We start from the raw sequence: 24,121 nt of genomic DNA, 5'->3' as shown, positions 1-24,121 counted from the left end.
GCGGCGTGCCCGCTCATGAGCCGGCCGGAGGGCAAGGCTGGCGACGGCTGCGGGACGGCAGGTGCCCACAAGGGGCCGCCCAGGGGCCTGTCCCCGTCCCGGCAGCCGCTGCCCCTGTGCCCCGGGGCCCACGCCTGGCCCGGGGCCGCGGGGAAAGCCGCCACGCAGCCCGCTGCGCTGGGCGTGGAGGAGGAGGGCGGCTTCGCGGCCGAGGGCTCCCCGGGCCCGCTCCTCAAGGGCAAGCCCCGGCCCCCCGCGGGCCCGGCGGCCGCAGCCGGCGCCGCTCCCGCTGCGCCGGGGACGGCCCCCGGGGGCACCGCCCCGGTCCCCAAGGAGGACTCCCGCCTCCCCGCGCCCAAGGGCTCCCTGGCCGAGCAGGACGCGCCGGCGCCCGGGTGCTCCCCGCTGGCCACCACGATGATGGACTTTATCCACGTGCCCATTCTGCCCCTCGGCTCGGCCTTCCTGGCGGCGCGCACCCGGCAGCTGCTGGAAGCGGAGACCTACGACGCCGGCGCCTTCGCTCCGCCGCGGGGCTCGCCCTCCGCGCCCTGCGCCCCGCTGGCGGCCGGCGACTTCCCCGACTGTGCGTACCCGTCCGACGCCGAGCCCAAGGACGACGCGTTCCCGCTCTACGGCGACTTCCAGCCGCCGGCCCTGAAGATCAAGGAGGAGGAGGAGGGCGCCGAGGCGGCTGCGCGCTCCCCGCGGCCGTACCTGGCGGCGGGGCCTCACTCCTGCGTCTTCGCGGACGCGCCGCCGGCGCTGCCGGCGCTGCCCCCGCTCCCCCCGCGAGCGCCGTCGTCCAGGCCCGGGGAAGGCGCGCCCGCGGCCGCCGCGGCCGCCGGCTGCTCCGCGTCGTCGGCGTCCTCGCCGGGGCCCGCCCTGGAGTGCGTCCTGTACAAGGCGGAGGGCGCGCCGCCGCCGCAGGGCCCGTTCGCCGCCGCGCCCTGCAGGGTTCCGGGCGCCGGCGCCTGCCTGCTGCCCCGGGACGGCGCGGCCGCCGCTGCCTCGGCGGGGGCCGCGGGGGCCAGCCCCGCGCTCTACCAGCCGCTCGGCCTCGGCGCCCTTCCGCAGCTCGGCTACCAGGCGGCCGTGCTCAAGGAGGGCTTGCCGCAGGTGTACCAGCCGTACCTCAACTACCTGAGGTGAGGGCCCGGGGGACGGGGGCGGGGGGCGCCTGCGAGAGCATTGGTCGGCCGGGGCGGGGGGCGCCCGCGGGCACGGCGGTCGGGCCGCGGAGGGAGGGCGCCTGCGGGCACGGCGGCCGGGCGGGAGGGGAGGGGAGGGAGGGGAGCACCCGCGGGCACGGCGGCCGGGCGGGAGGGGAGGGGGGAAGGGAGGGGAGCACCTGCGGGCACGGCGGTCGGGCGGGAGGGGAGCACCCGCGGGCACGGCGGTCGGGCGGGAGGGGAGGGGGGGAGGGAGGGGAGCACCTGCAGGAACAGAGATCCCGCGCGGGGGGGGGGGGGGGGTGGCGTCTGCTGGAACAGCGGCCCGGCCTAGGGGGCTGGGAGCCTGCGGGAACCGGGGTCCGGCGGTGGGGGGGTCCCGCTGGTCGGAGTGGCCGGGGCGGGGCACGAGAGTGCTGTGGTGTCCCTTCTTTCCTCTCCCCTCCTAACTACTTTGGGGACACAAAAGGGGCGCATAATAGGCCTGTTTTGGAGCGTGCCTTCCCAAAAGTATTTCCTAGACTTTACAAATCTGCAAGATTGCCAGACAAAAGTAGCCCTGCTTTGAAGCGTGCAGCGTCGCTCTAGGTGCCCGGTAGTCCAGTGCAGTGGAAAATGCTCAGCGGCTTGGGGAGTTACGAGGTGGCGATTTCCGTAGAAGGATATTTGCTGGTTCCCAGGCTTTCTTGAAGAGGCCTTAGCGCAGAGCCCCCGGGGAGCGGTCCCGATGGGCCCCCGCTGGCCGCAGCCTAAAGCAGAACCTCGGGTTTGCACGTGTGACGCCTCAATCTTCTCACGAGTCTCAGGACTGAAGTGGCGTGTGCTGTGTCCACATCATGGATCCAAACATCGATCACTGCACTGCGCTGTGTTCTAGTATTGTTTTGGATTGGATACGACTTTTTTCGCACAGGTTTTCAAGAACATTTTCATTTACGCACTGAAGTGAAATGTTGAAGGATGTTCACTTTAAATCTTATGTGCTGTGTAGGAGCAAAACTGTCAATATATTGAACAATTCTTTAAAATGGCAAACACATATGCGTCTAAGTAAACAGTCATTAGCGGTTGTTTTAAAAACTCGAAACAAAGGCATCGCTAAGTATGATTGAACCCTTAAAACAAAACCATGTTCGTTGTTACCCAGGGTACAGTTTCGTTTGTCAAAGAGTAAATTGATTATTCTATATAAGGAGTTTTGTACAAAGATTTTTTTTTAAAGATTTTATTTTATTTATTCATGAGACACAGAGAGAGAGAGAGGCAGAGGCACAGGCAGAGGGAGAAGCAGGCTCCATGCGGGGAGCCCGACGCGGGACTCGATCCCGGGACTTGATCCCGGGACTCCAGGACCACGCCCTGGGCTGAAGGCACGCACCAAACCGCTGAGCCATCCAGGGATCCCCTGTACAAAGATTTTTTTTTTTTTTTGACAAAACCAACGGACCTTAGCTTTCCTGCACATAAACTTATATATTATCCTTTTATGTTGGTGCTGCTGATGCATAATAATTTGCAAATGTGGCGAATCCAGTAACAGTGCACCAAGTTTAATTTGCATGTCTTTTATACATTCAGTTCTATTTTAAATCCCCTTTCATTGTGTCAATTCTGTTAAGAAAACTTTAGTATTAGCTAGTGGTACACCTAAAAATAAATGGAGTACTTTGTTCTGCATTTCAAGGCCTGATTCAGATGCCAGCCAGAGCCCACAGTACAGCTTCGAGTCATTACCTCAGAAGATTTGTTTAATCTGTGGGGATGAAGCATCAGGCTGTCATTATGGTGTCCTAACTTGTGGGAGCTGTAAGGTCTTCTTTAAAAGGGCAATGGAAGGTAAGCTCCTTTCCCCTGATCCTTTATTTTTTTGCTTAATTGTAAACTGAGACCATCTATTATTTTCCCTTGCTTCTAAGAAATGATATTTCCATATAACTTAAAATAATATGTTTTAGCAATATGTTTTTATTTATGATACTCAAAATTAAATGTGGTGGATATTACAATTGCATATTCTTTGATTAGCACTTTCAATATTAGACTAAAGTTATACTAATCTTTGGGACAATGCTGCTATTGTTCACTACCTATTTAACTTTAAAGAAACAGCTTGGAAAAAAAAGAAAGAAACAGCTTGGCTCTAAGTGTATTTTTATATTCCTATCATATATGTAATATATATTACACATATTGTATTACATATATGTACATTACATATGTGTATTATATATTACATATATATTACATAAATATCTAAAATCTTGATCAAGAGAAAATGGTAAAAGTGATTGAAATTATGTATATGTACTTCTATGTGTGCATATGTATGTGACGCAGTTACAAATTTTCTACACAATTTTGTCTTTTCTCTACATACATATTTATGTAATACTTATATAATGGTAATTCTAAACAAGTTTTTAAAATTCTCTTTGGTATATTTTTATAAGTGGGTAAGAGTAAACAGTTTAAAGCAAATGAAAAATTTGGGTGTCACAGTAACACTTTCTGAAGTATTTTGCTACAAGACTTTCATATTTTTAAAATCATCTAAATTACATATTTATCTAATGATTTTGGATTGACTTACATAATGTATTTTGCCCTTGAACTTTAGTAGAAGATATTTTTGAATTTTTGCATCAACACTAAATTCTAAGCAGCCAACTACTTTTATATTTGAAGATAAAAATGCATTTAAAATGATTTCATATTGAAATTCTAACAATAAGTGCATCTTGTAGTGAACTAAATGAGTTTAGGGTTCCCTCTGAAGTGTGGAGATCACACCTAGACAAGGAACTAAAGATCTGTACACCTGCTTTTTTCCTTCTTGTTTGTGAGGTTTTTGATTTCAAGAGCCCTCTATTTGATAAGTAGGAAAGGAAGGAATGAGGAATTTTTACCTTAAGGGAACTTTCAAAGGAGTTTGATACACATATTTAATATGCACCAAAAGAATATAATCTAAAAGACATTTTAAAAAAAAGATTTTATTTATTCATGAGAGACACAGAGACAGAAGCAGGCTCCCCAGTGCGGGACTGGATCCCCAGACCCTAGGATCACACTCTGAGCCGAAGGCACATGCTCAACTGCTGAGTTGCCCAGGCATCCCTCTAAAAGACATTTATTTATTTATTTTTTAAATTTGTTTTTATTGAAGTTCGATTTGTCAAGATACAGTATAACACCCAGTGCTCATCCCATTAAATTTACTATTCTTGTAGATGCCTAACAGGTGATTATACATTTTTGATAAAAATGAAACCATTTATTAGTAGTATTTGTAATAATCCTATTTAAATTAATTCTTCTTAAAGAATATTTGCTTTGTATATTTCTAGAATATGATTTTTTTGAATGTTGAATATATTTAACTGATATTAAACATATGTATTCAGCCTCAGAAGGTTTTAATTACATTTTAAATTAATTGAAGCCCTGTATGAAAAGAGGCTACATGAGAAAATGGGACACAACTTAGGGTGATCCTAACTTTCCTATCGGTGTTATTTAATCATAGTTACAAGCAGAAGTTCTTTGTGTAGAAGGGTTGATTCTCCAGCTCATAATTTGAGTTACTGTTTCCATCTGACTTTAGTTCTGGCTTTTTGAGCATTCCTTTTGCCATAAATAGAATTTCCTTCATTCTCATAGTCTTCTTAGAGTAGTCTAATTTTATAAGTGAATGACCTCCGTAGAATCCCCTGCCTGAAGGCCAATTTTTCTCTTTAAAAAGCCCCAACTCTTTATAGATAAACAAGTCCCAAAGACATAACTTTGAGCTTCCAAAGAGCACACCACTAGCTAGTAACCAATTGTTAGTCACCGTAAGTTAGATACTATTTCATTGCAGTGCTTATAAATCAGAAATGGTGTGCACAAGTAGGTATATGATAAATGCTACTTAATTTGCAGAAGTTACTTCAAAGTGTGCATATAGAACCAAGAGCACCCTATCTAAAATATAAATGCTTTTTATAGTATTAAAATAGCATCCAGGACCACATAAAATATCTTCCTAAATTTACTCTTCGCATTTGTTGGACTACTCCTATTGGCATGATCCTGTGTTAGTCCTGAGTAGTAGAAATGAAGCACCTTTATTTGACAAAATTTACAAAGAGGAACTTTAGATCTTTATAAGTCATTCATGAAACTAGAGCAAGATTACAAAACTATACAAGTAAGTTCATTATTTTATACCTCTTAAATTTAGATTTGAGCCAAAGGTATTCTTCCCTTCATCTCTCTCTGCCTTAGATATAAAATGAGGATAACATTCGGTACTCCTGGGATATCTGGGTGGCTCAGTGGTTGAGCGTCTGCCTTTGGCTCAGGTCATGATCCAGGGATCCTGGGATCCAGCCCCACATCAGGCTCTCTGCAGGGTGCCTGCTTCTCCCTCCACCTGTGTCTCTGTGTCTCTCATGAATAAATAAATAAAATCTTTTTAAAAAAGTTAGGTACTCCTCAGAGTAGTTATAAATATTAAATGAATTAATACATGCAAAGCTTTGAAATAAATGCCTAGCATACTGTCAACTTCAATTGGTGTTGCTTCTGTTGAAAGAGCTTACAGTAGAGTTGAAGTAACGTATTTGCATGTTAGACCTTTTTGCATGTAAAAAAGAGATTCTCACTAAATATCCAGATAAACAAATCTGTAAAGTAGTTGTGTGGTTTGTGAGTTGGTGTAGGTGGAAGTTGGTTTTAGGATGGAATGTGCATATTCAATGTTGATAGGAGAAGACTTTATGAAAAATATGAACTTCATTGGTTACTAAAGGACAAGTAAGATTACTGATCTCTGGGCATTGAGGTGCGCTTTTAAGTGTATATGTCCAAAGAAAAGTGAAAAGATCAAGATTAAACTAAGACTTGAAGAGTTATATTAGGAAATCATTAAACTGAAAGGTTGGGAAGTTTAATTGCCTGTGTTTGAATGAATTGGGATAAAATCAGTGATTTAAGACAAGATAATAGTAGTTTCCGGGAATTTTTATGAGTTAGAAAGGTGTAGAAGGACTTTAACAGTTGGAGAGACATAGGTGTGAAATCTAAAGTAAGGGTAGTTTGGGACGCCTGGATGGCTCAGCAGTTGAGCGGCTGCCTTTGGCTCAGGGTGTGATCCCGGGGTCCTGAATCAAGTCCCACATCGGACTCCCTGTGAGGAGCCTGCTCCTTCCTCTGCTTGTGTCTCTGCCTCTCTTTGTGAGTAGGAGTAGTTCAAGGTAAAACTGGGGGTGGATACCAGTATGTCCAGAAGTCAAAAGTCAGTGGTTAAAATATAGATGTTGTTACCAAGGATAATAATGTTTTAACATTTTATAGAGCTTTCTATGTACCAGTGACTAAGTGTTTTATGTTTGTTTTAATTCTTTTAATCCTTATAATAGTTATATTTTCATTTTACCAATAAGGGTACTAAGGCCCAGAGATGTTAAATTGCCTTAATCACAGTTAGGAAGTGGTAGAATCAGGATTCAAACCCAAGTGGTGGGACTCCAGAATCTGTGCTACATCTGCTCTTAATTATACTACATTTCTCTTAATAGGAAATTATGTTTAAATTTCAAAGAAAAACAATAGAGGGTTTTAAAAAAAGAAAAAGTGAGCCAAATGATAAAACATCTAGGAAGGTAAAAGTGACTCCTAAAAAAGATTGCAAGATGAAGGGCGATCCAGTGTGTGATATAAATGGATGGATGATACTAACTTCACATTTAGGGATAGCTGTGAGAAGACGTAGTCAGGGGCCAAGAACCAGTTTCCTTACCTCGAGAGCCTCCAAGTTGGGAGAGGCAGTAAAATCTGTAAAGAAGTCACCTAAGAAGACTGGGTTTGTCTTGGTATGAGACAGGAGAGAAAAGAGGCAGGAAAAGAAAGAAAGAGAGAAGGAGAGAAAGAGAAGCAAACAAACCACTCAGGAAGTGAATGTATGGGGGTGGGAAGGGATGACTTCTCTTAACCTAAGAGAATGAATTAGCCAAAAAGCAATTGATTGAACAGCCCATTGCATTCCTTTACTAAGACTTGGAATGAAGCAGGAAGTGGTTAGGAATTGCCTTAATACCTTCCAAGGAGATGAAGTCATAATGACCCAACCAGTTTTATAAATGTGGGCCATGACTTTGTAAGTAAGAAAAGATCATTTCTTTTTTTTTTTTTAATGATTTTATTTATTTATTCATGAGAGACACAGAGAGAGAGAGAGAGGCAGTGACACAGGCAGAGGGGCAGGCTCCATGCAGGGAGCCCGACAGAGGACTTGATTCTGGCTCTCCAGGATCACGCTCTGGGCTGAAGGCAGCGCTAAACCGCTGAGCCACCCGGGCTGCCCAAGAAAAATTCATTTCTCATTGGCTTACCTGTGTATGTACTATGACTAGCTTAGTGCTAGGAATATGCTAGATATTTAGTAAATTTGTTCTGAATGAACCAATCATCATAAGTGATGGTGTCAAGCTCTTCTTCGGATGCTTTTTACTGTGACAGCATCTGTAGTGAATAAATTTGATGGAATATGGGTGGGCAAATATTGTAATACAGTGAAACATTGTTTAGAAGACACTAGTCTAAGTAAGTATTAATAGATTATATTACATTATTATCCTCATTTTTATTCTAAGTATATTGAGGTATAATTGATAAATAAATAAAAGTGTGAGACATTTAAAGTGTACAAAATGATGATTTGACAGATATGGTGAAAAGATTCCCCTATCAAGTTAATTAACACATTCATCACCTGATATATTAATCTTTTTTTTTTTTTTGGCAAGAACATTTAAATTCTACTCTTTTAGCAAATTTCAGTCATATAATACAATGTTCTCAACTAGTCACCATGTTATATATTACATCCTCAGACCTTATTCATCTTAAAAGTTTGTACCCTTTTACTCACCTCCCAGTCCCAGCCCCTGGTGACCATTTTTCTATTCTTTCTATAAATTTGATTCCTTTATTCCATGTGTAAATGATACCATGTGGTATTTGTCTTTCCCTGTCTGGTTCATTTCATGCATAATGTCCTCTAGATTAATCTAATTTGTTTTGTTCATGTATTAATAACCAAGTATTTATCAAGCACCTGCCATATGCTAGGCATTATGCTAGGTACTAGTTGAAAAAACAGTAAAACATGACAGACCTGGCTGGCTGCAGCCCTAGTGGAGTTTATAGTATAGTGAAGCAAGAAACATTCTATCAATTAGCATTTATATAATGAATTATAGGTGTGCTAAGTGAATAGTTTAAGGAATGCCTAAAAAACTAGAGAATTGACCCCTGTCAGAAGCTGGGGATGATGGAAAGTACCTTTTAGATTTAGAGAGACACCATCATAAGTAGACCACAGAGAAAACCGGGCAGAAATGAAATATTTTTGTGAGTAATATATTTCAAAATTTGATTAGAGTTGGTGTCAGAGTCTAAAAATGAAACTGATTTGGTAGCGTATTTTTCCTGCTATGGCTCCCAAGAGAGAAATAATGAATATTCAAAATCATTTAAAGATTTTATTATTTTTAAGAGCAAAATCAAGAGAGAGGTACAGAGATTTCCCATATACTTCTTGTCCTAGAAGCCTCCCCTATTATTAACATCCTTCATGAGAATGGTACATTTTTTGTTACAATTGGTGAACATACTTCACTTGTGAATATTTCATAATCATCCAAAATCCATAGTTTACATTATGGGTTTGTTCTTGGCATTGTACATTCTACGGGTTTGAAGAAATGTACAATAAAATGTATCCGTAGTTATGGTATGTACAGAGTAGTTTCACTACACTAAAAATCCTCTGTGTTCCATTTATTCATGCGTCTCCTCCCCTGAATCCCTGGCAACCACTGATCTTTCTACTGTCTCCATAGTTTTGCCTTTTGCAGAATACCATACAGTTTCACTTAGTAATGTGCATTTAAGTTTCCTCTATGTCTTTTTATGGCTTGATATCCCATTTCCTTTTAGTGATGAATAATATTCCACTGTCTGGATATAACACAGTCTATCTATTCACCTGCTAAAGTGTATTTTGGTTGCTTTCAAGTTTTAACAATTATGAAGAAAGCTGCTATAATGATCCATAGCAGGTTTTTGTGTGGGCATACATTTTTTTTTTATTTCTTTGGGTAAATACCAAGTAGTATGGTTGCTGCATTGTATGAGTGTTTAGCTTTGTAAGAGATCTCTAAACTGTCTTCCAAAGTGGCTATGTTATTTTGCATTTCCACCATCAATGAATGAAAAAATGGTTACATTTTTCATTTGGTTACATTTTACAAATTTTCCTTGTTGCTCTGCATCTTTGCTTGCATTTGGTATTGTCTGTGTTCTGGATTTTGGCCATTCTTTTTTTTTTTAAGATTTTTATTTATTTATTCATGAGACACACACACACACACACAGACACACAGGCAGAGGGAGAAGCAGGCTCCACACAGGGAGCCCGATGTGGGACTCGATCCTGGGACCACGCCCTGGGCCGAAGGCAGGCACTAAACTGCCAAGCCACCCAGGGTGTCCCCATGGTTTTGGCCATCCTAATGGGTGGATAGTAGTTTCTCATTGCTTTAATTTGCATTTCCCTGATGACATATGATGTGGTGCATGTTTTCATATACTTATTTGCCATCCATGTATCTTTGGTGAGATGCCTGTTAAGATATTTGACCCATTTTTTAATCTGATTGTTTTCCTTTTGTATTTTAACAGCTCTTATATTTTGGATAGCAGTGCTTTATTAAATCTGTCTTTTGCGAATATTTCCTCCCACTCTATGTCTTTTTATTCTCTGACAATTTTTTTTTTACATGGCAGAAAATTTTACTTTTAATGAAATCCGGTTTTCAGTTCTTTTTATCATGAATCATCACTTTGATGTTGTATCTAAAAATCATTAACGATATTCAAGGTCATCTAGATTTGCTCCTACGTTAATATTTAGGACTTTTATAATTTTGCGTCTTGTATTTGAGTCTGTTATCCATTTTGATTTGATGTTTATGAAGAGTGCAAGATCTATGTCTAGATTGACATTTGCAGGTGGATGTCCAGTTGTTTCAGCACTACTTGTTGAAGAGATAGTTTTTGCTCCACTGTATTCTCTTTACTACTTTGTCAAAGATTAGTTGACTATATTTATGTGGGTCTATTTCTAGGGCTTTCTATTCTGATAGATTGATCTATTTGTTCTTTTACCAGTGCCACACTATTTTGATTATTATAGGCTTATAGGTCTTGAAGTCAAGTACTGTCAGTCCTCCAACTTCAATATTGTGTTAAATATTCTGAGTCTTTTGCCTCTACATATACACTTTACATTAGTTTTTCAATAACCACGAAATAATTTTCTGGTGTTTTAATTGCAATTGCATTGGGAAGAACTCATGTCTTGACAAAATTGAATCTACTCATCCACGAACATGGAATAAATATTGTCCCATTTATTTAGTTATTTTATTTCATTAATCAAAGTTTTGTGATTTTCCTCCTGTAGATCTAGTACATATTTGGTTACATTTTTACTTAAGTACTTCATTTTGGGGGGGGCTAATGTAAATGATAGTGTTTTAAATTTCAAATGCCAGTTGTTCATCGCTAGTATATAAGAAAATGACTGATGTTTTTATATTAGCCTTACATCGTGCAACCTTGCTAGTAACAGCTCCAGGAGTTGTTTTGTCTGTTCTTTTGAATTTTCTACATAGAAGATCATGTCATCTGCCAACAAAGACAGTTTTATTTCTTTCTTCCCAATGAGTATACCTTTTATTTCCTCTTTTTGTCCTATTGCATTAGTAGGACTTCCACTACAGTGTTGAAAATCAGTGGTGAGTTGTCTTATTCCTGATCAAATAGGAAAGCTTCCAGTTTCTCACCATTAAATGGTGAGAACGCCAGTTGTAGGGTTTTTGTAGATATTTTTAAAAGTCGAGGAGGATCACTTCTATTTCTAGTTCATGAATGAGTGCTGTATTTTTCAAGTGCTTTTTCCTGCATCTATTGACAAAATAATGTGATATTGCTTTTTTTTAGCTTATTAATGTGATGGAATACATTAATTTTCAATGTTGAACCATTCTTGCATACCTAGGATAAATCCCATTTGTTCGTGTTGTAGACTTCTTTTTAAAGTTTTTTGGATTTGATTTTCTAAGATTTTGTTGAGGATTTTTGCATCTATGTTCATGAGAGATATCGGCTGTAGTTTTCTGGTGCTGTCTTTGGTTTTATATGAGGGTAGTGCTGGCCTCATTGAATGAGTTAGAAAGCATTCCCTCTGTTTCTATCTCAAAGAGATTGTGGTGAATTGATATAATTTCTTCCTTAAATTTTGGCAGAATTCACCAGTTAACTCATCTGGGCATGGTGCTTTCTATGTTGGAAAATTATTAATTCCTGATTCAATTTCATTAATAGATATAGGCCTGTTCAGATTGTCTATTTCTTCTTGTGTGAGTTTGGCAGATTGTGATCTCAAGGCATTGGTCCATTTCATTTAGGCTATCAGATTTGTGGGTATAAAGTTGTTCATATTATTCCTTTATTATCTTTTTAATGTCTGTAGGATCTATAGTTATATCCCTCTTTCATTTCTGAGATTAATAATTTGTGTTCTCTTTCTTAATTAGCCTACCTGGAGGCTTATGTTGATTTTATTGATCTTTTCAAAGAACCAGCTTTTGGTTTTGTTTTTTTCTGTTACTGACTTCCTGCTTTCAATGTCAATGATTTCTGACCTAATTTTTATTATTTCTTTTCTGCTGTAAGTGACTTAATGTGCTCTTCATTTTCTAGTTTGCTTAAGTGAAGGCTTCAATGATGGTAAAGTTTAGATCTTCTTTTCTAAAATACACGCTTAATGCTATATTTATAAATGCTATGTTTCCCTGTAAGCACTGCTTACATATAAGTATATATCACATATTTTGCTAATTTGTGTTTTCATTTTTATTAAATTCAATTTTTAAAAAATTTCTCAAGATTTTTTTCTTTGAATCATGTGTTACTTAAAAGTGTGTTGTAAGGGCAGCCTGGGTGGCTCAGCGGTTTAGCACCGCCTTCGGCCTAGAGCATAATCCTGGAGTCCCAGGATCAAGTCCCACAGAGGGCTCCCTGCACGGAGCCTGCTTCTCCCTCTGCCTGTGTCTCTGCCTCTCTCTCTCTCTCTCTCTCTCTCTCTCTGTATCTCATGAGTAAATAAATAAAATCTTTAAAAAAAAGTGTGTTGTAAAATCTCCATGTTTTATAATTTTCTAATTGTCTTTCTGTTGAAAGTTCAATTTCATTGCAGTCTAAAAGTAGATCATTGTATAATTTCTATTCTTCAAATTTGTTAAGGATTGTTTTTATGACCCGGAATATGGTTCATCTTGGTGAATGTTCCATGTGGGCTTAAGAACGTGTAATCTGCTGCTTTTGAGTGAAGTAGTCTACATGTGTCAATTATATCCAGTTGAATGATATTGTTGATTTCATCTAGCTTTCTTTTCTTTTCTTTTCTCTTTTCTTTTCTTTTCTTTTCTTTCTTTTCTCTTTTCTTTCTTTTTTCTTTTTTCTTTCTTTCTCTTTCTTTCTTTCTTTCTTTCTTTCTTTCTTTCTTTCTTTCTTTTCTTTCTTTCTTTCTTTCTTTCTTTCTTTCTTTCTTTCTTTTCTTTCTTTTCTTTCTTTTCTTTCTTTCTTTTCTTCTTTTTCTTTCTTTCTTTCCTTTTGCCCGGTGGATCGCTCCATTTCTGATAGAGAGATGTTGAAAGGTCTAAATACAATAGTGGATTCATCTATTTCTCCTTGAAATTCTATCAGCTTTTGCCTCATAATATTTTAATGCTCTGTTGTTAGATACATATACATTAATGATTGTTATATATTCTTGGAGAATCAACTCCTTTATAATTATGTAATGTTCCTCTTTATCCCTAATAACTTTCCTTGTTTTGAAGCCTGCCCAATTATACGTTCAAATTTTCATTGACCAATTCATGGATTATTTTGACTTTAGAGCTCTATAATGTTTTCTCTGTCTTTTGTAGTCCAGATAATTATCCAACAATCTCTCTCACCTTAATTTCTTCGATTAAAATTTGGGCTTTTGGGAAGATAATTTGCCAATAATCTTATTTAATTTTCTCTCCAGTAGAATCTACACTGTGGCAGTTTTTCTGTTATCCTAAAAATAAACATGAAGTAATTCACTGGACTTCTAAATTATGTAAATAATAATAAATATTCTTAATAGTAAATCCTTGAATAATTTATCTTTATGCTACATGTTTCTCAGTATAATAGTGTGAGTACTAAGATGGTTTTAAGCACAATTTTGCACTATGATCCAGTAAAGTCTCCACTTTACTGAAAAAGAAATAGTAGAAAATTGTACTGGGGATCATCTGCTTAATATTTCGCTATTTAGGGTTGCCAAATTATTAATGCTCCTTCAGAACCTGCATCTTAGCACCACTGCAAGAATCTGAGGAGGAAGGCATTGTTATCAAGATATACATGCTAATTCTAACAGCTAGTGCTTCTGCTTCAGCCTTTATTATACTTTAATTACTCAAGTAACACAATAATGCATTCTCCTCCAAAAGGTAAAACATTACCAGTAAGTTTCAAGTCCTCTTTGATCAATACCTTTAATTTGTTCCCTTCTCTACCATTCTTCTCTGCCTTAGTTTTTTTTAACGTGTGTGTATGTGTATATAATGTTTTTATGAAATACTAATACATAAAAGGTATTCTATATCTAATAATCCTTCATCATTTTTTCATGTAACAATTTGAAGCTCTGTATGTTTATTTATAGTCCTAGCTTGTTCTTTGAACTATTGCATAATACTTCATAATATGAAAATCCTTTTATTTTTAAAAATTCAATTAGCCAACATATAGTACATTACCAGTTTCGGGTGTAGATTTCACACCCGAAACTGGTGTTGTATATAACACCCAGTGCTCATTACATCACATGACCTCCTTAATGCCCTTTACCCAGTTACCCCATCCCCTACCCACCTCCCCTCCAGCAACTGTGTTTGTTTCCTAGAGTTAAGAGTCTCCCATGGTTTGTCTCCCTAACTTCTTCCCTTTTAGTTTTCCCTCCTTTCCCCATGATCCTCTGCACTGTTTCTCTTATTCCACATATGAATGAGACAAAATGATAATTGTCTTTCTCTGATGGATTTATTTGCTCAGCACAATACCCTCCAGTTCCATACACATCAGTGTAAATGGTAAGATTTCATCCTCTTTTTGATGGCTGAGAAATATTCCATTGAGCATGATACAGACCACATCTTCTTTATCCATTCACCTCTTGATGGACACCGAGGCTCCCTCCACGGTTTGGCTCTTGGGGACATTGCTGCTGTGAACATTGGGGTGCAGGTGCTCCTTCAGATCACTATATTTGTGTCTTTGGGGTAAATCCTAGTAGGGATTTACCCTAGTATGGGTAAATCCATACTGTTTTTCAGAGTGGCTGGCACCAGCTTGCAATATGAAAACGCCCTGAGCCGAAGGCAGACCCCAACCACTGAGCCACCCAGGTGTCCTGACACAGGCAGTATTCTAAGTGCTTTACTATATTAAGTCATTTAATCCTCCTAAGAGTCCTATGAGATAGACATACTGTTATTATCTGTATTTCACAGATGAGTAGGTCGCTACAAATTATAGAGGTCAAGATTCAAATCCAGGGCATCTGACTGAAACTTCTGTGTTTTGCATGTCTCTATGCTATTTCTCTAGAATGTTTTGTGTTTGAATAGATGTAAATTACTTTATAATTCTTCAGACAAAAACATGATTTCATCCAGGAGATTGGTTTTCAAATTGCGCTCCTCAATTCAGTTCCATTCCTTTTTCAAACCAGCTCTGCTTTTGTCTATTTATATGGCTTATTCTTTTATATATATATAAACATGAAGTAATTCACTGGAATTAATATATATATATATATATATGGTTTATTCTTCCACTTAAAATTATATATATGTATATATATATATGGTTTATTCTTCCACTTAAAATTTTATTTGAACAAAGGATTCTCTGCCAACATTTTCTTTTTAAATATCATTTCTCCAAGCAAGAGACCGTTAGGCCTCAAACAAATGTTTGTTCAGTACTTGAGTGAATCCTAAACAGTTCCTTGACTATTTGCTGATACCTTTTTGACATCTGTACAAAGGCAGGATGAACATTTGATCAAGATTTCAACTTCAACTGTTTAATATTTGAACAGAATATGAACTTATCATCTGAAAATCACATCTGAATTTTAGAGCTCTGTCTTTGTCAGCAAAACAAAGTAACTCCAGGGAATCTTTTATCAATCACTTCTTTAAAGGACTGATTAAAATAATTGATACTTAAGACAATCACTCTAATCTTTTACTTCCCTGGATTTTTAAACTTTATCTTCATTTAGAATGTTAGAAAAACACTCTTTCGATCTTCCATATCTGCCTAATTTGCAGAAGGGTAAATAAACACAATATCCTTCTTGTTCCTGGATGACCTTCATATTATAAACACATAGTGCATATGTCACATAATTTGTCAGCCTATTGTATTTTCCTTTTTACTCTAACTATTACAAGATAAAGAAGTAAATCTTCATGCTCAATTTTTAAAATGTAATTAGTTGTTTGGTTCTCAACTGCTGCTATAGGCTTTGGTGTGATGTATTTTATATAAAATTTTAAGGAACCATAATTTTTTGTAGCATTGTACTCAACAGTAATCATTTCTTCAGAAAAAAAATATTTTCAGTGTTATTTTCTCTTCTGTGGCAAAGTGATTTATGAGATTGGATAAGCAATTGGTGAGTGTGGACCATGAATAATTTCCTTTGAAAATATCATGAAAGCAATCACCCCAAAAGAACACAAAAATATTATATATATATGAGATATTCTTGGATCCTGGACCATGTTCCATGCTCTAGCTAAATTGTATGTTTGTTTATTGCATACTTTTCAGTTATAACAGCCATTATTATAATACTTGCTTTAAAATCATGCATTCTCAGCAGTCCATGTAACATGTTACCTTTCACACAAAAACATTCATTGTTTTGGTCTCTGTAGTTGATATGATTTTTTACCCTCAGATCCAAACCACATTTAGTTTTTATCACCTGTGTTATACTTACAGTTTTTTCTTACCTCCCTGATGGAATCTAAAACTCTTTGAATTTAGGCATTATAGCTTATTTATCTTTCGTAACCTTCTGCAGAACCCAACATGGTAGTAAAAGTACAGATAGTAAAAGTACATTGTTTTATAAACATTTATTATAATTTTCAGGGCTTCTCCATTGCAAAACTATAGCAGGCACCACTTTCAATACAGTCTGTAAGTTTATTTCTTAATACATGTACAAAATCTCTAAGCTAAAATCTTTTAGGCCAGATGTGTTTCACAATTCATATGATCTAGAATAAAACTTCATAATGAAACACATTAATATCATACAGCAAAATGTATGAACACAGCCTATAAAATGTGAGTTTGGGCCAGGTTCTGCTGCCAAATGGAAGTCAGGTCATGTGAAGTATAAATAACTAAAGCAAACACTTTTGTTAACAAGTCTTTTTGTATTTTGAAATCATAAATGAGGAATTATGACCATTTGTCAGTTCTTGGCTTTATGTAGTCAGGCTGGATTCCTTAATTCATGATGCAGGGTAACCTTAAGCTTTGTCCTGAATTATTCCTCTGAAAATGTCATTCTTTGTTGGTCCGTTTTAACTTCCTAGGATACTTGAAGGTCAAAAATGGTGTACTAAGGCCATTAGACCACACTAAGGATCAGAGGCTAGCTCAGACAATGCAGCGCTAGTGTGGGGGGAAATCAGACACTAGGTTGATGTGTAATAGTGGCCTCTTTAGAATATTCCTATGCATTCCTATGCTTGAAAACAAAGCATATCATCATATTATATCCTGTCAGTAAGCAGTTTGGTGTTTATTTTTTCAGATAATTTTCTATACATAGTAATATCAAATGGATGAAATCATTTAAACCCAAATGATATTATAGCTTTCTTTTTTACACAAGAGCCTATATTATAGATACCTTTTCACATCTGTAATATAAACAGCTAGCTCAGTCTTTTCAGATGTCACAGAGTATTTCATTGTAAGTATGTATCATAATTTATAAATCTCCTATTAACAGACGTTTGAGCTATTTCCATTTTCACAAATACTGTAGTAATAAATATCCACCTAGAGGTTACTACACATTTCTAGAGTTCTATTTTGGTATTTGGTGTTTGTTTTTTTGAGAGCTAGTTTCTAGAAATGTAATTGTTGAGGCAAGTAATGAATACTTTACATAACACCAAATTGCCCTTAACTCTCAAATGGTCATTATTCATTGTTTTATCAACCTGATTGCTAGAATGATCATTATTATTTTAATCAGTAATAGTTATTGTGCATTGAACATTTTTCATATTTCTGTAGACTGTATTTTATGAATTGTTTCATGTTTCTTGTCCTTTTTTTGGTCTTTTTTTCTTAGTGGTTTGTAAGAATATCTTGCATATTAGTAATAACATTCTTTTGACTTACACATGTATTACAAATAGTTTCCCAATTTGTCCTTTTTTTTGTCTTAAGAAAAAGTTTAGAAATGTATTTATGTAATAAAATCAACCAAATTTGGTTTGAATTCTAGATTTCATGTCAGTATTAGAAAACTTACCACTCAAGATTATAAAATATATACCTCCATCTTCCCATGCTTTTATTTTTTTACTTAAAATACTTAAATTTTTGACTTCCCTGAAATATTTTTTTTTTGTATAATAAGCCAGTAGTCCCAGGATCATTTGTTGAATACTCCAAGTGAAAATAAAAGCTTAACTCTTCTTATTTTTTTTAAAGATTTGAAGTAAGTCCTACTATTTCCAAGAAAGAATCTTTTCTTACTACTATGAGACTAAATAACCTCTTCCAGCTATTATTTTTGGTAAGTTGTGAGTTTTTGCTCACACACTTAAAAAGTTGGAATGAAAACAAAGATAATGAACATAAAACATTTAGCGTGGCTGCAGCAAATAAGTTGAAAACTTAACCGTTACTACGGCTGATTTTTAACGCAGGGCCCTTATAATACAGTAGAATCTTAATTATATTTTACAACATAGTGAGGCATAACTATGCAAGTCCTTTTTACAATACAATGTTTTTCTGCCTGCACAGTACTTAAAGAGTTCAAATTTAAACTACGTTTTTTAAATAAAAGGATATATATTGCAAATTGCTGATGTTTCCTCTGTTAAGTGTCACAGTGATATGCTACTTAGAAGATATTTAGCAGAAGGGACACTGCATCTGCCTTTTCAAGCTAAAGGCAAAATTTTTGTTAGAAAAATGAAGTAACTCATTTTTGCAAGACATCCCTTTGTGATGTAAAGATCATCTTGAAAAATAGACATCTGCAGGTGGTTCTGTTGTTATTTAATTTTTAGCCTTCCAATACTCTCCCACCCTCATTTTCAACTGATGACCGTGATTCCTAATTTTCTGATAAAACTTTCTGAAAATGCATCCACCACATGTACTCATGTAGCATCCAACCTATAATCAACTTTTCTTTTCTTCCTGTTACTAGAGATCTGCATTGCTGGTCAGGGCCAGCACTCTCCCCTCGTGCCCCAGGTCCATGTTCTGCTGTGGATGCAGGCCCCAGCAATTTTCCCCTTCCCCCTCCTTAAATCACAATTTCCCCCCCTTCTCTGGTGGAACATTTCTATCAGCATGTAAACATGCCATTATTTCTCCCATATTAAAATAGAGGCAAAATATTTCTGCTGGATTTACTTATCCTTCAACTGCCTACTATTTTTCTACTCCTTTTGCAGCCAGATTCCTCCAAAGAATTTTCTCCCATTCTTCCTTAAACCCATCCAATCAGTCTTTTGGACTGCTACTCATTCCACCAAAACTTCCCTTGTCAAGGTTACCACATGGCAAAAATCTGATGGGCAATTCTCAGTCCCATTTTACTTGATCTATCCGTAGCATTTGAAAGTTGATTGCTCCAGCTTCCTGGAAATCCTTTTCTCTTGGCCTTCAGGACACCACACTCTCTTGATTTTTCCCTACTGGCCTGTATTTGGTCTCCTCTCCTCCTTTAGCTTTTCCTATTAAAGGGCCCAGTGCTCAGTATTTGGACCCTTTACCTTTTTTATATATGCTTACTTCCTTAGAGATCAAATCTAGTCTCATGGCTTTAGATAAATCATCCTGATCTCTCTCAAAGTTTTTTTTATCTTCAGCCCAGACTACTCCCCTGAATTCCAAACTCATATATCCAACTGCTGACTTGATATCTTCATAGATGACTACTGAACATCTCAACTAACAAGTCGAAAGTTAGCTCCTATTCTACTGCATTTTAATGACGTAATCAGCTCTTTCTTATGCACAATAAAGTACTGCTTTACTCAGAGGGAGCCAGCCTTTAAGCTGAGAAGTAACATGGTCAACTTTGTTTTTGAGAAAGTTAACTCTAAAAGCAAAAAAGAAAATGGGCAGAAGGTGATGCTAGGGAGCCAGTATTAAGATTATTTAAAATACTGTTCCATCTAGATTATCGACCTTCAGTCATTTGCTGAGGAGAAACTACTTTTCATTCCCTAAAGTAGTAAAGTTAAACTGTAGAAGGCATATAGGAATTGCCCTGACCAAGAATGCTCTCCTCTCCAGGGAGAATTCTAAAAATTGTGAGAGGGGAGGGAGGGAGGATCAAGACTCTCTTTTTGTATTTTTATTATATGCCAGGTACTATAGTAGACACATGATGGTGCTCTATTCATTATCTCCTTTAGTTCTCAGGAATTGCTGGAGGAGTTATTACCATTTCTGCAAATGTAAAAATTTAGACATCAAGGGAAGATAACTTGCCTAAAGTCACACAGCCAGTTAATAGGGGAGCTGGTAATCAAACCCAGTTCTGCCAAACTCCAAAGACTAAATTGCTTTTACTAAACCACACCATTTGGCACTGTGTTTGAAGTAAAACATGCTAAAAATAGCAACTGGTTAAGACATTTATCATAAAAGCCTTAAAAATCTGACAATTGTACAGTCTTATATAACACATAAAGGATCCTAGGCTTAATGAGTAAGAAAATGCTTATTAATTAGCCACATAATTCTAGTTTTTCACAAGGCCAATTTCAGATGAAGCCAGAGTGACTCTGGAGAATTATAACAGGATCTTGTCACCTGACATGCTAAAACAGAAGTTTGAACAAAATAATGAAATTGAACATTGATAAATTCAGGAGTACAATACTTAAACAATAAACTCAGAGATGTGAGTGAAAGTACCATTTACACGTGTAAAAAGTCAGTGTTGCAGCAGAGTAGCATAATCTTGCATCAGAGTACCACAATGATTTAAGCAACCTTGTTGACAAATAGTTTTGTATTTTTTTCATATTTTTGTAGATATATACCCTGTTTCTCAATATTATGTGAAATTTTCTTAAGATAACATAATTGTGTGGGTTTTAAACTTTTGTATGCAGTTTCTTCTCTAAATGCCTACTGCTGGGCAGCCCGGGTGGCTCAGCAGTTTAGCGCTGCTTTCGGCCTGGGGCCTGATCCTGTAGTCCCTGGATGGAGTCCCACATCAGGCTCCCTGCATGGATCCTGCTTCTCTCTCTGCCTGTGTCTCTTCCTCTTTCTCTCTCTGTGTCTCTCATGAATAAATAAATAAAATCTTTAAAATAAATAAATAAATAAAAATAAATGCCTACTGATTAGCTAAATACATAATTGAGAATATCCCCTGTAACTAGTTAGATGCTGCATACAATTTGGTGTTTTGTTTTGTTTTGTTTTGTTTTCAGTTTGGTGTTTTGAAACTTAAAATATATGTAAGTAATTAGAAGAGAGGTCAGAATAGATCCAGAGGCATTGTTTTGTTTATAAGGAGAACAGCAAGACTAGCCTCAGGAAGGAGAAACTGATCCACAGTCAGAAAGAAATTAAAAGGAAATGAAGAGAAGAAGAGGGCCAAATTTTTAACAGACTTAAAAAAAGTTAAATATCACAATATCACCTGTAAGATTCTGTAAACTACTTAGTTCCTCCTTTAGAATATATCTAGAATATGACCTCTTATCACCATGATTTAGTCTTCTTTGGGTTTATTATGATAGCCTCTTAACTGTTCTATTTCCACCCTTGTGTTTTTGTGTTTTTATTATATGCCAGGTACTATAATAGACACATGATGGTGCACTATTCATTATCTCCTTTAGTTCTCAGGAATTGCTGGAGGAGTTATTCCCTTTTCTGCAAATGTAAGAACTTAGACATCGAGGTCTATAATTTAGACATTAATTTAGGCATCTAAGTCTATACTCAAACTAGAAGCCAAAATATGATGCTATTAAAATATAAGCCAGATTATGCCACTCAACTCAAAACTCTGCAATGGCACTATATTTCCTTCAGAGAAAAATCAAAGTTCTTACAGTGGTCTCCAAGGCCCAATTTGGTCTTGCCCTGTTATACTCTGACCTTCCTTTTCACTACCATTCCCTCTGGCTCAGTCAGCTCTAACCTTACCAGTATAACCAAACCCAAGTTCATATGCCAGATGTGTAAACAAAGCCAATCACTTATACATGGAGTATGCAGCAAAGAAAATGTTTATTCAAGAAGCAGCCAAACAAGAAAATAGAAGTCTGGCTCAAATATATCTCCTTGAAGGGGAAGAATCAGAGATATTTAATGACAAATGGGGAAGGATGTGCATAGAAGAGAGGAACAATGTGACTTCAAAGTCAGATAAAGGAGGAGAAGTGAGGAAGATGGCAGAGGAATAGGGAACCCTAGTTTCATTTGATCCTTGAAATTCAGCTAGATAGCTGTCAAATCATTCTGAACACCTGCAAACTCAACCAGATATTTAAGAGAGAAAAGCTGCAATTCTACAAATAGAAAAATGACCACTTTTTGCAAGCAAATTTCTTATTTTATCAACTCTTTTTTTAGTATTTTTAAATTTTCATTTTTTACATTTATATTTTTGGCATATATATATATATATATATATATATATATATATATATAGGCTTCCCTTCATTGTATTCAATGTTATTTTTGTATATATATAAAATATTTTTTCTTTACAAATTTGGGATCTAGTTTCTTCTAACAAACCAAAATACACCCAGGATCTAGTTTAATATTTTGTTCTGTTCACCTGTTTGATTTTATTCTCTTTTTTCTTTGTCTTTTTGGTTTCTAATCTCTTCTGATTAGTTTAGTGTATTTTTTCTGGGGTCATCATTGCTATTTTTGTATTTTGTTCTCCCATTCATCTATTCTTCTTCTCTGGACAGAATGATAAGATAGAAGAACTCACACCAAAAAAAGAGAAAAAGAGGCAGCTAGATGTCAAAACTAGAATTGAGAATAATGATTATAAAGATACTAGCTGGGCTTGAAAAAAACATAGAAAACACTAGAGAAACCTTTCCTAGAGAAATAAAAGAACTAAAATCTCATTGTGTCAAAACAAAACAAAAGGCAATTACAGAGATGTAATTTTAAAAAATGGAGACTCTAATTGTTAGGATAAATGAGACAGAAGAAGGAGTCAGTGATATAAAAGACAAAATGATGAGGAACAATGAAACTGAGAAAAAAGAGAGATAAACAACTACTGATTCATGAGGGGAGAATTCAAGAGATAAGTGATACCATAAAGCAAATATTAGAAAAGTTGGGGTCCCAGGGGAAGAAGAAAGAGAGGGACAAAAGGTATATTTGATCAAATCATAGCTGAGAACTTTCCTAATCTGGGGAAGGAAACAAGCATTCAAGTCCAGGAGGCACAAAGAACCCCATTCATAAAAATATATAGCTGGAAAAATAATAGTGAAACTTGCAAATTTCAGAGACAAAGAGGAAATTCTGAAATCAGCTCAGGACAGGAGGACCTTAACCTACAAGTGTAGAAACATGAGGTGGTCAGCAGATCTATCCACAGACCTGGCAGGCCAGAAAGGACTAACATGGTATATTCAGTGTGCTAAATGAGAAAAATATGCAGCCAAGAATATTTTATCCAGCAAGGCTGTCATTCAGAATAGAAGGAGAGATAAAGAGTTCCCCAGGATAAACAAAAATAAAAGAATTTGTGATCACTAAACCAGCCCTGCAAGAAATATTAAAGGGGAAACCATAAAGCAAATAGAGACCCCAAAAGTAACATAAACCAGAAAGGAACAGAGACAATCTACAGAAACAGTGAATTACTAGGTAATACAACAATACTAAATTCATATCTTTCAAAAGCTACTTGAATGCAAATGGTCTAAATGCTCCAATCAAAAGATATGGAGTGTATAATTGGAAAAAAAATCAAGACCAATCAATATGGTGCTACAACAGAATCATTATAGACCCAAAGACATATCCAGATTTAATGTGAGGGGAATGGAGAATCATTTATCATAGCAATGGGAATCAAAAAATAGATGAGGGTAGCAATGCTTATAGCAGGCAAATTAAATCTTAAAGAGGCAAATTTTAATAAGAGGTAAAGAGGGACACTATATCATAATAAAAAGATCTATCCAGCAAGAAGATCTAACAGTTGTAAATATATATGTCCCTAATATGGCAGCGGCAAATTATATAAGCCAATTCAACTCTGTAATCATAGCAATGAACAGATCATCTAAGCAGAGGATCAACAAATAAGCAAGGCCTTTGAATTACACACTGGACCAAATGGACCTCACAGATATACTCAGAGCATTCCATCCTAAAGCAACAGAATACACTTTCTTCTCAAATGCACATGGATAATTCTCTAGAATATATCACATACTCAGTCACAAATGAGGTCTCAACTAGTACCAAAAGATTGAAATTATTCCTGCATATTTTCA

The 24,121-nt window shown here is 37.7% G+C and overlaps 1 protein-coding gene across 3 annotated transcripts in view; it reads left to right on the top strand.

The window, feature by feature from the left end:
• PGR (progesterone receptor) overlaps positions 1-24,121 on the top strand; it is a 107,298-nt gene continuing 83,177 nt past the window's right edge. Inside the window, exons 1-2 of one of the 3 annotated variants that reach the window (XM_072795149.1) lie at positions 1-1,148; positions 2,857-3,008. In XM_072795149.1, coding sequence (XP_072651250.1) covers positions 16-1,148; positions 2,857-3,008 — 1,285 coding nt within the window. In that variant the 5' untranslated portion in view covers positions 1-15. Of the gene's footprint in view, positions 1,149-1,615; positions 2,086-2,856; positions 3,009-24,121 lie in introns of those variants that run through there. The other 2 variants (XM_072795150.1, XM_072795151.1) reach the window with 2 other exon arrangements.

The sequence above is a fragment of the Canis lupus genome, chromosome 23 (genome assembly GCF_048164855.1).
Source record: "Canis lupus baileyi chromosome 23, mCanLup2.hap1, whole genome shotgun sequence".
NCBI lineage: Eukaryota > Metazoa > Chordata > Mammalia > Carnivora > Canidae > Canis > Canis lupus.
This window is presented reverse-complemented; position numbering and strand designations above follow the sequence as displayed.